Source organism: Arachis stenosperma, chromosome 1 (genome assembly GCF_014773155.1).
Source record: "Arachis stenosperma cultivar V10309 chromosome 1, arast.V10309.gnm1.PFL2, whole genome shotgun sequence".
NCBI classification, from domain to species: Eukaryota; Viridiplantae; Streptophyta; class Magnoliopsida; order Fabales; family Fabaceae; genus Arachis; species Arachis stenosperma.
In genome coordinates this window covers 14,372,929-14,388,498 of record NC_080377.1, presented here as the reverse complement: position 1 = coordinate 14,388,498, position 15,570 = coordinate 14,372,929, and the positions used below count along the sequence as shown (strand labels likewise).

The following is a 15,570-nucleotide window of genomic DNA, read 5'->3' as shown; positions in this document are numbered from 1 at the left end:
TACAAACACGTTTGTCAAATTTTAATTTTTATTAAAGATTATTTCGTAAATAACATCTGTTGGTATTAGTTTACAAATGTTATGATTTTTTAAATACTAATTTAGTATTCATCTTTTTATTTTTTTTAGACACTAAAAAACCAATATTATAATAAAGAGTGATATTTTAGTAGAGAGTACAGATTGCTTCTTTTAAAAAAATATTAAAAAAAATTTTATCATGTGTATTACACATATTCTTTATTTTATTTTATTTTATTTTGATCATAGATTAAGACCAAAAATCCTATCCAAACTTCTACCCAACCCGCCCAAACTCAATCCCAAATTGATCTTCTTCCTCACGGTGATGAATGTTGGCATCGAGAAGCTCATTCCATGGCTCCCTGAGTACAGCTTTTCACCAAATACAACTCTTACCCAGTTCTTACAGCTTTTTGCTTTTTTTTTTTTTTTTGGGTTGCTGTATCATCTAAGTTTGTTTTTTTATGTCGTGTATAAATTTACGATAAAATATAATAGTACAATTGATTAAATTTTCATAATGTTCATAATACTAATACATTAAAAGAATAAAAATATAAAAAAGTATTTGTATATCAAAATTAGTAACTATTATATTTATATACATGTATAATTTAATTTATTTTTAATATATATTTATATTTTAATATGTATTTTATACTAATAGTTGATTTTAGTGATAGTTACAAAAAATAAAAACCACTTTAAAATACAATAAAATACCATCATAGTACAAGCGCTTTTTAATTTTCATATGAAGAATAGATTGGTGTAGGACAGCGATACAGAGAACATGCGTGCTTTACCGGCGTATAGTGTCATGGAGCTACTAATCGGACGGTGCGAGTCCTCCCAGACTAATCGAACGATCCGATTTCATGGGATAAAACAGATAGTCCGAATTGTCCCTCTCCCACCACGTGTCACATGGACGTTGTTCCCACAACGGTGCCCTTAACCCCAACATACCCCTTTACTGCATGCATATCCACCTTCCAAAATGAGTTTCATCTCCATCCCATCCAGCAACTATTCTCCCTTCTCCTTCATCTAATTCTTCTTCTTCTCCCCACGACCCCACCAGTCTTTGAAAAAAAATTTAAAGATGTTGATTGTTCTGAACTTCATATTATAAAATATGTCAGCCATTCTAATTATGTAAGTTTATTTATTAATTTTTTTATATTTTAGAATTATAATTATTATTGTTAAAAATTTAATTATAATTATTGTTGTTAGTAACTCAACTTAAGAACATATCAGTAATATTATTATTATTATTATTATTATTATTATTATTATTATTATTATTATTATTATTATTATTTCAGAGTTATAATTGTTATTGTTAGAAATTTAATTATAAGTGTTGTTGTTATTAGTAGTTCAACATAGAAACATATATCAATGAGATTATTATTATTATTATTATTATTATTATTATTATTATTATTATTATTATTATTAATTCAAAATTATAATTATTGTTGTTAGAAATTTAATTAATTGTCATTGTTAGTAGTTCAACTTAGAAACATATATCAATGATATTATTATTATTATTATTATTATTATTATTATTATTATTATTATTATTATTATTATTATTATTATTATTATTATCGATCGATCGATCATATGTTTAAATAATAGTTAAAAATATATATAAATATAGTTAGAGAATATTTTAATGAATGGTAATGTTTTGAGTTAGACTAATATGATATAGATTAGCAAAAAGTACATGTTTAGATTTTTTTGTAATAATTTTAGTAAAAAATATATGTTTAAAAAATATATTTTTGGATTAATGTTGCTGATTTTGATCAATAATTAGGTTTTATAAAATATAATAATATAATGTATTTGTTTTTCGATAATAATTATTTGTTACTTTTAGGTTTTTTAATTGACATAGATATGTTGGTGTAAGTGAGGTTTTAATATTACAGTGGAACATTAGTTAAATAGAAATTGGAAGTATCTATTAGTTATTATTATTAGTGGTAAGTTAGAAATAATTTCTTGGATAAATTGGTTGTTCTAATTAGAAAATTATTATATTTTAGTAGTAAATTAGTAATTGTTAATAGTTTGATTAATAATTTATGTTTTTGTAGAGTTTACGGATGTTGACGTGTGATCACCCTGTTTCTCTGGATTGGTACGATGATAGGGTGGAGGAGTATTTACGATTTACTGGTTTTTATCATACATCTCAGATTGGAATAGTCCAATGTCAGAAAGCACTCGTAAATGCTCTAGTCGAAAGGTGGCATCCAGACACACATACCTTTTTACCTTTCAATTGGTGAATGTGCTGTGACACTGGAAGATGTGGCTATGATTTTTGGTCTTCCGACGGACGGTCTTCTAGTCACAGGGATGACTATGAGTAGTTTTGAAACCTTAGAGGCGGAGTGTTTGCACTAATTTAGGGTTGCATCGAGAAAGTCAGACTGTAGAGGAAGCGGCATAAAACTGACGTGGTTTCGGGATCTAAAAGAACGATTACAGTTGACTGATGAAAACAGTATATAGAGGTACCTGAAGTGCCACATTATGTTGTTGATCAGTACGATCTTGTTTGGAGACAAGTCTGGGACATCTGTGCACTGGAAATTTCTGCCTTTATTTCGTGATTTTGGCAGTATCGAACAGTACAGTTGGAGATCGGCATGCCTCGCACACTTGTACAGGGCGTTATGCAGGGCATCTCGTTTTGACTGTAGGTGATCAACGGTCCGCTAACATTGCTGCTTGTTTGGGCTTGGATCCGCCTGCCATATCTAGCGCCGGTTCCTTGGGAACCCCGTAGTTTTTCGCTTGCAAACAGATAACATTATCTTACATTTACTCCGTATCTTCATATTTTAGAATCCAGTTCTATTAATGAAATAAGTCATATTAGGTGGCGTAACTGGGAGCGTGGAGATCGACGCTTTAGGTATCTTACACTTGCTCACTTTAGGAAGGCCTTGGATGATCTTTAGGAAGGCCAGGTATGTTTTCATTAAAGAAGTATTTGGTTTGGGTTTAGTGTTATTGTTATTTGGATTGTAATCATCAGTCTCGTTTATTTTTCCCAGTTTGTGTGGGTTGCTTATGCTGTGAATCGCGTGGATCCGAACATAATTCCAGCAGACATCTACATGCACTCGGTAGTGTGGAGTGCTACAATGCTGTTGGTGTCTTTTGAATGCATTGAGTGGCATGCAACCGATCGGTATAGGCGACAGTTTGGTTTTGTTCAGGGAGTTTCTCATCAGGAACAGAATCTAGACAAGGCACACGGAGAAGTGCTGACTGGTCCTAAGAATCTTAATTGGGCCACAGTCACGAGTCATTCATTTTGGGTGATGCAGTGGACAAAAAAGTATAATCACGTTCTGACATGAGCTTGATGGTCTACAGCATCCCTTAGATATTTACATGCACTGGTACTGTACAAAATATGGCAACCATTTGAACTTATCAGATCTTGTGGTTCAAGAGAATGATGAGGGTGATCAAGTTATGGATGATGTGGTTCAAGAGAATGAAGATAATGAAGAGCAGGAGCCACAGTCCCCGCCACCTCCACCTCCACCTCCACAATAATAACCTCAGTCCTCAAGCCAATATGTACCCCAAACACAATTTACCTTATCATACCCAATACATCAGCATTATTGGAATGTGTCACAGTTTGACTCAGGAGATGGAGGTTCTTTTAGCCAGTTGCTTGGGTTCATGGCTACAGATGCAGGCCAATCACAATATGGCCATCAGCCTGACATCATGGCAGGTAGGTATTCCTTGGACGCGAGGCATCCATACCGCACTTCGTCATGTGCTTCTAAAGGGTTAGTATCTGGTGACTCTAGTAAGAGTGACGGTGGTCGAGGACTTCTTAATAGTCAAAATCCTAACCGTGTTTCAATGAGTCTAATTGAAGAAAATGCGAAGACACTTGAGCAAGAGACTGATGAGTATCTAGTAGATGAACCAGATGACGAGGACGACAAGGAGAATGAAGATGAAGACATGGACGAGGATGAAAAATCCTGTAATGATGCACCTGATGATGGTGATGATGCAGGTCCTATTATTGCTTTACTTGTTTGGTCAATTAATTATAGTATATTCATATGTGGTATCTCTGTTGGTTGATTATATTATATACTTGTTTTCTCAGTTGATGTAATTATATTCATATTAGGATGGTCTGTCTAATTAAATTGTATACAGGTGAGGCACGCACTCCAGATGAGACAGGCAAAGGGTATAATCTCAGGGTTGATCCGCCTCGTCATAGCGCTAATCGTAACCGCTGGTAACGCATTTCGTACTCACGTACCGTCCTCGAATATCTTGCATAATAACAAAAAACAAACAAAAAATAGGGTTAACAAACACTTCTTGAAGGTAACTCTGTTGATAACAAACTTCGAATTACTCAATGTTACCTATATTGACGACAAGTTTTTGTATGTACGGTGCCTTGAATGTTCTCGAGAAATTCGACTTTATATGACTGATGCAAAATATGTGAAAAGCTCTAGGAGGTGACCAAGCTCTGTTACTACGAGCCACAGCTGCATTGATGGATTCGTGTCGGTCGGATATTAGTCCCACATTATCCTGAGTCACAACATGTTGTCGCAGGTTACTAAGAAAAAAGTGTCACGCATCAGAAGTCTATCCTTCCACAATAGCAAATGCAATTGGGACGATATTGTTGTTACCATCATGTGAAACTACCACTAACAAACAACCCTTATATTTTTCGTACAAGTGAGTCTCATCCACCTGGACAACTGGCTTACAATGTCTGAATGCTCTAATGCAGGGGTAATAACTCCAAAAGACTCGATGCGATACCCGGATATCACTTACCAAGTCATCACCTTGATATGCAGGCATAGTCTCAAAATGGACGATAGCTGATGGCTCCTTATGACACATGGCCTCAAACCATATCGGCAACGCTTCGTACGATGCTTCCCAACCTCCAAATATTTTTTCTACTAACTTTTGCTTAGCCAACCATGCTTTTCGATAACTGATAGTGTAGTTGAACTGCGATTACACTTCTGCAATAACTGATTTTACCTTTAACGAGGGATTCAACCTCAACCAACGATTTTATTGCTTTTGTAATTGTGTTCGAATCCAGCTTCGAATGATCCTGAGAAATAGTGGCTCTGATACAAGTGTGACTACCATTATACCTCTTTATAACCCAATAGTACTTTCTGCTGATTATGCTAACCCTGATAAGCTAATCACATTCCTCCCCATACTGTGTACACTTGGCATAAAATGTCAACGGCTTCAACTCATATACCCGATAGTCTACACTTCTTCGGATGGCATATTCTTTCATCGCCTTAATAACAGCTTCCCTTGAACTGAATTCCATCCCCACAGCAAATTCACCATCTGCAATAAGAGGAACTTCTGCCACGACGGCAGCCATACGAAAATTTAATAACCGAAATTAAAGGTAAATCAACACTCAATACATCAATGATGATATAAATAAACTTTACATTAGACTATTATCTCAATCTTAACAAAAAAAGAAAACATAAAAACATAAATAAATATTGATTAATAAATACTAATTAATATTTAACTACATCAATAACAAACAAAACATATTATTATCCTAAACTTAACTACATAAACACATAAACAAATGCTAATTGAATATATTTTCACATCTCACTTAACTATTTAGTCCATCAATCAATATAAATTATTACAGAATTCTAATCCGTCGTATAAATATAGGCAATTACATACCGGCGCTCATATATTCCGGAAACTCCGGAGCATGCATGGCTTCCAAATCCAACATTCGCATGAAAGATGGCTCCTCAAACGGTACTTCGTTTGCCAGTGCATTTGCCACGTCTGTCACATTTGGAGCCATAGTGCCATCACCTTGATCTTCATCTCCATTTGGATCAACAACTTCATAATTGCTTTCGAACTCTTCCTCACTGTCACTATTGTAATCTTCCCGTACAATATTTCGGTCGGCCTCAAATTGTTCGAATTCAATGTACAGCTCGATGAACGACATTTGGGCACGACTTTCAATATACATTAAAAACATCTCTTGCATACTCCCTTCGTTGGTTATATATTTGGTTTGAAATTGAACGAATCCAAAAAATTTTGGTATGGGATATCTGTATAAAATACATGATATTTTCCTTGACATCGCAGAATCTATCTTTTCACAAATCACACCTTTGAACTCTTCAAATGAGATTGTGAAGGGAATAACATCTAACGGATTTTCACAAATAAATTTTACTCCTTCAGATGTTTGTAACAAAATTTGACCAAAATAATACACTTTTAAAAGAACTCTATCATCAATTTCTCTCACTAACCTAACAGAAACAGAAACTTCACTATCAATTTTTTTTACCTCATAGCAAAAAAAAAGAAACACGAGTGAAAGAAAGTAGAAGAACAAGACAAAGAAGAAGACGGTATCTACTACCTTGTTTATGAGTTACACATTTTTATATACATATATCTGCATAAATCGGATCCAGCGAGTTGTACCAGCTCGTTCAAAAAATATATATAATAATCAATTCAGACCATCCGAATTGACTTTCATATTATAAAAAAAAAAATTAACTATATATACAATAAGGATGGTCCGATTTGCTTCATCTAAAATTCGAAAGTTCTCTCCTTGCAAATCGGACCATCCAAGTTCTCCTTGCAAATCGGACCATCCGATTTGTCCATCAAATTTTCTTTCAAACAGAAGTCGCATGGTCTGACTTGTTTACAGAACAACTTAGAAAAAGCTGTCCCACATATTTGTCTAGCACCTCTATACTCTATAACGCATTACAACACATATATGACTTCCATAACCAAAAAAATGAGCCTAGTACAAGAAGGATAAATATAATAAATTTTAAACTAAAAACTAAAAAAGTACAACAATCATCAGTAGTGCCCTAGGGGATGATCTAGTCGAGTCTCTGTACAACAGATCTACTGTTGAATAAGGCCCAGTGGTCTATTGATAGGAACAATGAACCCGGGACACTCCTTCAGTCACATATATCGGAAAGTAGAAACATTCAGTCTCACGACCAAAAAAACAAAAAAAAATTCAGTTTCATACAATATTACAAAATACAAACAACCATCAAATTCAAAGAGTAATTATTGTCTACAAATTATCTTACAACCGATTTCATTAAATGACACGTTACCGGTGCAATTCTGAAGAATAACACGTCTATAATATATGTTTACTACAAACGATGATGTGCCATACGAACTTTAGAGCCATCTAAATAATTCAAATCTTCATGAAGAAAAATAAAAGGAAAAAGCTTGACAAACAACCGAACAATACTTAAAAGAGCTAATATATGAAGTTCATCTCAGAAATCTGCAAAAACAGCAAAAAGATCGCCATTGACATAATCATTGTCTACTAAGCTGACTAAGAAGTAGCTGTTGCCCACCTGTAACACAATTAAAACAGAATTATCAGAACTCTAGTATCCAAGGTGAAAGAAGACAATTTCAGTATTGCTATTAATACAAGGTATTTCTGCTGATAAGAAGGCAAAGTGCAAGGTTTAGGGTATGGAAGTTTGAAAACCAACCTCTTCAACCAATTTCCTGGAAGCATCACCCTCAGGGTACAAGCATGCCCATCCTCTTGACCAAATTTCAAATGCCTCATCCTTCCATACCATGAAGCTAACAGGATCTACAATGGTTGGTTGGATTATTTCCTTGGCTGGGAAGACCCCCCATGTCACAGCATTCACATCGGTTTGGCCTACATTAGATCTCCAACTTCCTTCTTTATTCACAGCCATGAAAGTTAGAGATGATCTATTCTTGCATTTCTCAACAAGTGCATCCAGCTTTTCCTTAGAGCAAAAGAACTCCACATATGCCTTCTGATATACATATCCACCAGGTCCACCCCAGCCTAGGTCAAAAATCAAAACATAGGATTTAGAATATCTGTTGTTTTCAGTTTTTTTTCCCTACATGGTAGTAAAACCAATGCAAAAGAAGAGAGAAACCAAAAGAGGACGGGTACAGCCACATCTGAGTTACAACTCTGATACAATTGAAACAAAAAAACAACTCATAAAGGGAGCTATCAATTGACCACCAAATATTCAGGTTTAAAAGGCCAAATATTGCTTTTCTTGTAGTTAAGTAATTCGAGTTTTTTTACCAACAAAAAACAATGAAAAAGAAAATGGCAATAAACCGGGGAGAAAAGAACTATATAGAAATTGCCCACTTATGGTTGTTGACCAAATTGTAGGACATAACTCTGTTTATTCATCAGCACAGACCATCTACCTTAGCAGGCTTGCTACCAGCTGGGAAACACTACATATTTTTATATTCAGGTAATCAGAGGCAGGAAAAGTGAGAAAACACTCACTGCTAATGTCAGCTAACTATTGATGTTGTTTCAAACTAAATGTATTGGAAGATCATGCCAAAGTATAATTGTCTAAGTTGTCTCCTCTCCGAAACTAGATCATGCTGCAATACTTGATGGCATGGATGTTCCCTATGTATGCATAGTCAGGAAAGGTGAAAGAAGCCTTCCAATATCATGGGAATATGGGATACTTATGACAAATAGTCATTGTTCAAGACACTTGGAAATGCATCAATCTAGGCAATTATGATCTATAGTGTGTACAAATTAGAAAATTATTCATATATACACGTCTACGTCTTTTAGACTCACCTACAGTAGGAGAATCAGATTTCTCCCCATTGACTGCTGGCTGGCTATTGATGGTGAGAAATCCCTTCAAGTTAATCTTTTCCAGCTGCTCATTTATAATCCTCGTCTCTGGCTGAAGACCATCTAATTCTGACCAAGGATTGCTTCTCAACTTTCCAAGGCAATACTGTTTAAACCTCTGTTATGCAACAATGAACACAACTTTAGTTCATGTTGAAGTGATGGTGAGTATAGCCATATTCCAGATAGGAATTATACCTCATAAATATCCTCAATGCTCCTCAGGGGAACCACCCATTCTTCAACAAGTTTTTTGTCCCGTGCACGTGGCCTCATGAACTGCAAGAAAGAAAAGAATTGAGTAGGACATGATCATTCAAATAAGCAGCAGAATATTAAGAGACTGTCAATTTCTAAATGCTTTCTACGGTGTTTCATTCTTCTTCCCTGTCATCATTTAGTGGTTTCTCATTGACAGTGTCCCAAATTAAAAGACATTGTAATTAACTAATTATGCATCGAATAACTAAACCTACTTATGTCTCTGCAGAATCAAAGTGATCATCTATCTATTCCCTCTCCCTCTATCTCCTTCACACATATACACACAAACACAAAAACATTCTCACTAAATTGCAAACTATAGTTGCCAACTTTTTGCTGACCTGTGCTAAACAAATCAGAGAGAATTGCTAGCTCATCTGCAGATCAGAGTCATATAAGTATATGACAACTGGCTGGAAAGATTAAATTCCAAGAACTTGCTAGGAAACGTTTCAGTATATGACATTACTTTGATATAAAGGGGCAAGAAAAAACTACTAAATACCATACTGTGAAGGAAAAAAACTGAGAAAAAATATATATACGTATTAAAATCCACAAAATACATGAATTGAGTCATGGACAAAAGTATCAAACTGAACTTTACAAAATAAACAAATTAAAATCACTTTGTGATAGTAAGAACCTGGTAATCAGTTAGTGCACCATATGATGGATTACGAGAATCACCCCAACGCCCATGTGGGTATTGATCCCATCCTATTGTCCTTGATATGTAGCTTTTTGGACGATTTGCCCTGTTGCATTAATATATGGATATAAAGTAAGATATCCTTCAAATAAACTAAACACCCCCAAATATTTAAGAAAAAAAACATAGCATTTACAAAGGTGTAATACCAAAATATTGGACGAACATCTTCTCTAACACGAAACACATTTGCAGGGCGCCGCCAAGGTAATGACCTATTAATTTTGGTCTCTTCAATTAAGCCGAGATTCTGCCAATAATAATATGCAGAGACTTACGTTCAATTCAATTCTTGCAATATAACAATGAAAATATGCGTAAAACAGGAATCTTGCATGGAACAGGAGAAACAACCATTAGTATTGCTAATGCTGATTTCTCCATATTTAGAGTATACATATGTAGTGTCTTAATTCCATGAGCTAAAATTTTTTTGCACATTTCAGTTCCCAGGTGAATTCCATAAGATTTGACAGCTTCTTCATTGTCCTTGATAGGCTCTAAAGCAGCAAAAATGTCAGCTGGTATCTGGAATATTTCATCAAAGATGAAAAATTATACTAGAGCCAAGACTGAAGTATAAAAAAAATAGTAAAGTGTAAGCAACTAAGAGACATTAGTCTGTACGCTTCTGTTCAAACAGGCCTAATTTCATGTACTGACTGGAATTGGAATTCAGTTCCCAAAGAAAATAATAATGCATACAAATATAATATTTTCAAATGTAGCACTTATGATTTATCAGTAGTTACTATTCATGTAGCTCATAGTCTTCCAAATTGCAGTCTATTCTATCATCTGAAAACAAAATGCAGAAATCCTTGCTGAAAATTGCACAACTTTTCACTTTCACCATTAATAACAAAATACCATGAAGACTGTCACATTCATGACAAATCAGTGGAGCTTCTTCAGTAAAATTCAAGTTCAATTAATCATGAAAATGAGCAAGGGCTGAGGGTGGAGCAAAATACATCTTAGAAGGAGGGGAAAGATAAGAGGCAGAACCATTCCTCTAAAAAGTTTATAAAAAGAGTAGTATAATCGTAGAGAATTAAAAGATATAACATCTTAATAATACAAAAAGAAAAAGTGTTAATCCATTAATGCCAGATAAAAATAATAACTAACAACCAACTAAAAGGTGAAAATATATGATCTAGCATTTTCTGCGGATATATATACTTTATGGGAACCAAGTATATTCACTCTGTAATATGTGCTCTTTGCTTTTGTGCTCAACCAAAATAAAGCATAGCTGAAACAAGTACTCATCAAGGATATAACTAAGACATAGCTGTCTTGAAAATTAATTTGACCCGAAGAAGCTTACAAAGTTTCTATTAAAAGTACTGTTAACATTTATACTTTCACAAGGAAAATAGTAGTGTATAGTCCAACTAGTTTAATACAATTTTAATTATTTCAGTTTTCAGAAAGATTTTTTAGCAAAGGAATGTTCAATTGTACCCAGTCATTAAATACAATTGATGTCACTTACAACAATTGCAACAGCAAAATGCTATCTGAACTGAATATCTAAATTTTCTGCACATGAAGGCAAAAATGCTGAATAAAAGGCGTTTAAATCAGAAGGAACGCACTAGAGAGCACCATTAAATCTATTCATACAACTTAAACAGGGTGATTAGAGAGTTATTCTTAGCAAGCAAGCCAGAGGAAAAGATGCAACCCCAGAAATTCAAAAGGAAAAATAATAATATAAAATTAAAAAAAGAGGTTCAATAAACATAACAAACATTTAGCAACACATTGAACACATAACATGACATTTATACCAGTACTCAACACATTGAACACAACACTCTAAAGCATTTTTAAGTCCCATGTCCTCAAGACTGGTAAAATATTTAGTATATCTAACTAAAAGGTCTATAGTCTATACAACAACATTTGGATACCTTCGTTTTACAAAAGCCAGTCATGCGGAGAAAACCTTTATAATTATTAATCGGCATAATTCCAGGCACAATAGGACAAGTTATTCCAATTTGGCGACAGTCATTCACAAATTTAAGGAATATATCTGTATCATAAAATAATTGGGTAACGATCAGATCCGCTCCAGCATCAACCTATAAAATAAATAAATAGTTAGATTAGCAGGAAAAAGGTAGAAAGATGAACACACAGCAGGTGAGTTGAAAGCATTATGTAAAACAAACAGCCATATTTCTCTCTTCATACTTCTTTTAGCATGCTACTCAGAAATTGTAAGTATTATGTAAACCAGTATTAATAATAACAGTAAACAATGAACAAAAAAGTTCTCAAACATCTTTTTCTCTTAATACATGTTTAAGCATGCTACACAGCATGACCCAAAAAAAAAAGCATGCTACACAGAATTTCAATGAACATATCATTTCTTATGCATTTTTCTCGCTTCACATACTTATTAAGCATGCTACTCACAAATCATAAGCATTTTGTAGACTGTACATCCAGAAGTGATCATGGATAAAACCTAATGTAACACAAGATGGGTGAAGTCAAATTTTTGGTAAAAACACCTTGCTCTTGAGGTAAGCAAGATCATTTTGATAACCTTCTGGAGTAGCCAAGCCATCACTTCCTATAACATCTGGATGTGCCTCTGAGAAGAAGAAGACAGGAATATAAGAACAATGAAAGTGGTAAAAGCAACAGAAAAGCTCATGATGTAATGCCATAAGGATGTTGAAAAATAATGATAACTATAGCTAGAAACCTGGATAACCAGCAACTGTGATGCCAAAGTAGTCACCATATTTGGCTCTTATATGTTTAACCTGAAAAAATTAACAGCAATATCATAGTTAACATGCAAGACTAGGCAAATGGCCCAAGGAGTTTAACAACTAGCTCTGGTAGCAAATACCAAATTACTTTATGAAATTAAATTTCAGGTTGTGACATCAGTAAGAATGTAATTTGGTATTTCATAAATTGCTGGAACATCATGTCCACATATTTAAAAATTTGGTTAAAAAGGGCACATCATTCTTTCCCATATAAAGTTTTTTTTATTGTTTTCCCATGTCAGGGGCAACAATTATTTGAAAGCATCTCCGCAAAGCAGTTCAACAATTATTTACATCTACTTCCCATTTTAGCAGAACTCAGTTCGCACAACAAATCAGACAAAGGAAATTTTGAGAATAGTATGTCATTAAATGACTTAAAAGCTCTTCTAGAAAAAGATTTTCATGAAAATAGTTTTGAAGAAAAAACATTATCAAAATCATGCCAGTCTACAGAATCAGATGAAGTCTAAATATTGAAGACATGTTCTCTCAATTTTTTGTCGGTAAATAGAAAAGTAAATAGTTGGCAAAAACCCTAGCAACACATATGAATGCCATTAGGCCTTGGCAAAAAGCAAATAGGATAGATTCGTCATGCTAGAAACTCGCTCTTTTTTTTCTTGGTGACTAGAAACTCGCTCTTTAAACATATTATTTGTTTATATCTTGAACTTTAGAGAAGAAAACAAGATGAATAATTTTGGTCCAGTAATTTTAGGTTGCTGGTAAGGTATTATGAATAAAATCTCATGTTAATAAAAAAGTTTGATATATTTTCTATACACTTGAAATCAATGTAACATATTTGTTTAAAATGTGCATATGAAAGAGTTACTTGACAGCGCAATCATTGATAGATTCCAATTTATATATAGAGGGTAAGAATGGGGTTTGGTGTACCAAGTCCCGAGCGCAGGCAAAGCCACCTTCAATCTGGACGAATTTGTCCTGACCGTGGGGGGGATCACCACGAAGAGCAAGAACATTCTGGAGACCATTGGACTTGATGGTCTGGAGAGCATGGTCGATCTTCTCTACAGGCATGTTGGTACAGGTGAGGTGCATCATGGTCTCCACGCATACCATGTTTTGCATCTTGTTTGCAATTTCAAGTGTTAGATCAGCTGTGGATCCTCCTGCGCCCCAAGTGATATCGCAAAACGAAGGATTATGTGCCACCATCCGGTCCATCCTCTCAAACAAATTATCTACCCCATCTTCGGTCTTGGGTGGAAAGAACTCGAATGAGAAAACCACCCTGTCTGGATCAGCTGCCGCAGCTGCTCGTATTTTCTCTATCACCTTCATTTGCTTCTTTTTATCTTTTCAAATTTTATCCTGATGAGGCCAGCAACCAACCAAAGCAACAAAGTATATTACATCAGCTAGGCTAGATCCAACAATTAATATACCTTCCTACCAAATGATTGCAAGAACACCACCGACACCACACATATAACCATGTTAGTGATACAAGAACAGAAACACAGAAGCTAACATAAATTTGCCTTCCTGATTGTAGATCAATAATAATAATAATAATAATAATAATAATAATAATAATAATAAATCAGAAGGAGATAAATAAGAACGAAACGAGATCCAGTAGTTGTTGTCTTCACTATTTCTTTTGGTCCTCCGCTCATTACCGCATCGCGTCATTCCACCATCACCAAAGCAGGGATGCACAACAGTGATCCTCGCACCAAACTAGATCCATATACAGAGCCCAAAATGCAGCAAAAAACTTTTCAATAACAATTGCCCTTCAATTTCAAACGTATAATATCTTCAAATTGAAGAACACGAGAGTTTAAGAAGCCTAATTAACGGAAGTCCTTTAGATGCAAGACTTAGTACCACAAATAAGTTTTCCCGAGATAAAAACATACATATATTTCACATCATTCCGTTCAATCTACAACAGAGAACAAGCAGAGGAATAACTGATTCCACAGCAGTAGTAGATACAGCTGTAAATTTTCAACTGAAATTCGATTTATTTCATCCCTCGCAATACGTGGTTCTACAGTGTTCTTTTTCTGGCGGAATTTAGTGCACATGAAAAAACAGTTGGAAGTGAAAGGAAAGTGTACCGGATCGGGGAGAGAGAGAGAGAGAGAGTCGTACCTCTGGGATGAAACTTGTGAGGAAGGGAGACAATGAGGCAGAGGCAGATGGCAAAAGCGCGCAATGGCAGGGGAGCTATTCTGGCTATTTATAGACTTAGATTAGAGGTGGCAGCATAGATCTGAGATGGGGATGATATAGTTGGTTGGTAATGGTGGCTACAGTTACTGGCTAAGTGCCTCATTTCTTCAAACTCTGTCGGTATAGATTTTAATTCTTTGAAAAGTACGATTTGGGCCACAGTTGAATTCGATTATTAAACCGATTAAGTTATTAAGTTATTAATTTAATAAAAATATTATTGATTAAATTGGTAAAATCAATTTTACGTAAATAAAAATATAAAATAATTAAAATTTTAAAATTAAAATTTAAAATATATATTTTAAATTCTAAATATAATAAATATAAAAATAAACATAAAATTTACGAGTATTATTATAATAATATTTTAATTTGATACAATAATAATAATAATTAATTTATAAAGTCTATCATCTAATTATAATATTAATAAATTTTAATATTAATATTAAAATAAATAATTTTAATATAATATTAGTATTAAAATAAATCAAATATATTAATAAATTTTTAATAAAATTTATATTTATCTTAATAATTATACATAACAAAATATAATTAATTTAAAAATAAAAAAAATTAAATTAAATTAAATTTAAATATTTATAAAATTATTTAATTAAATATTTATTATATAATTAATTTTTGTCATATATAATTGTAGAAAATATAATAATTGAATGGCAAATAGAGAGTGCATCAGCCATGAGATTCCTAGTTTGAATCTT

General features: G+C 33.8%; 1 protein-coding gene across 1 annotated transcript; it reads right to left on the bottom strand.

The window, feature by feature from the left end:
* Positions 1-7,146: 7,146 nt before the first annotated feature.
* On the bottom strand, positions 7,147-14,994 carry LOC130972066 (methylenetetrahydrofolate reductase (NADH) 2-like). Its single transcript, XM_057897149.1, has 12 exons — positions 14,759-14,994; positions 13,529-13,966; positions 12,553-12,613; positions 12,356-12,438; positions 11,744-11,917; positions 10,176-10,349; positions 9,971-10,071; positions 9,756-9,867; positions 9,044-9,124; positions 8,786-8,963; positions 7,665-7,999; positions 7,147-7,520 (listed from the first exon to the last, which is right to left on the bottom strand). The coding sequence occupies exons 2-12, from the start codon at positions 13,934-13,936 to the stop codon at positions 7,437-7,439; spliced, it is 1,791 nt and encodes a 596-aa protein (XP_057753132.1). The 5' UTR covers positions 13,937-13,966; positions 14,759-14,994; the 3' UTR covers positions 7,147-7,436.
* Positions 14,995-15,570: the final 576 nt, after the last annotated feature.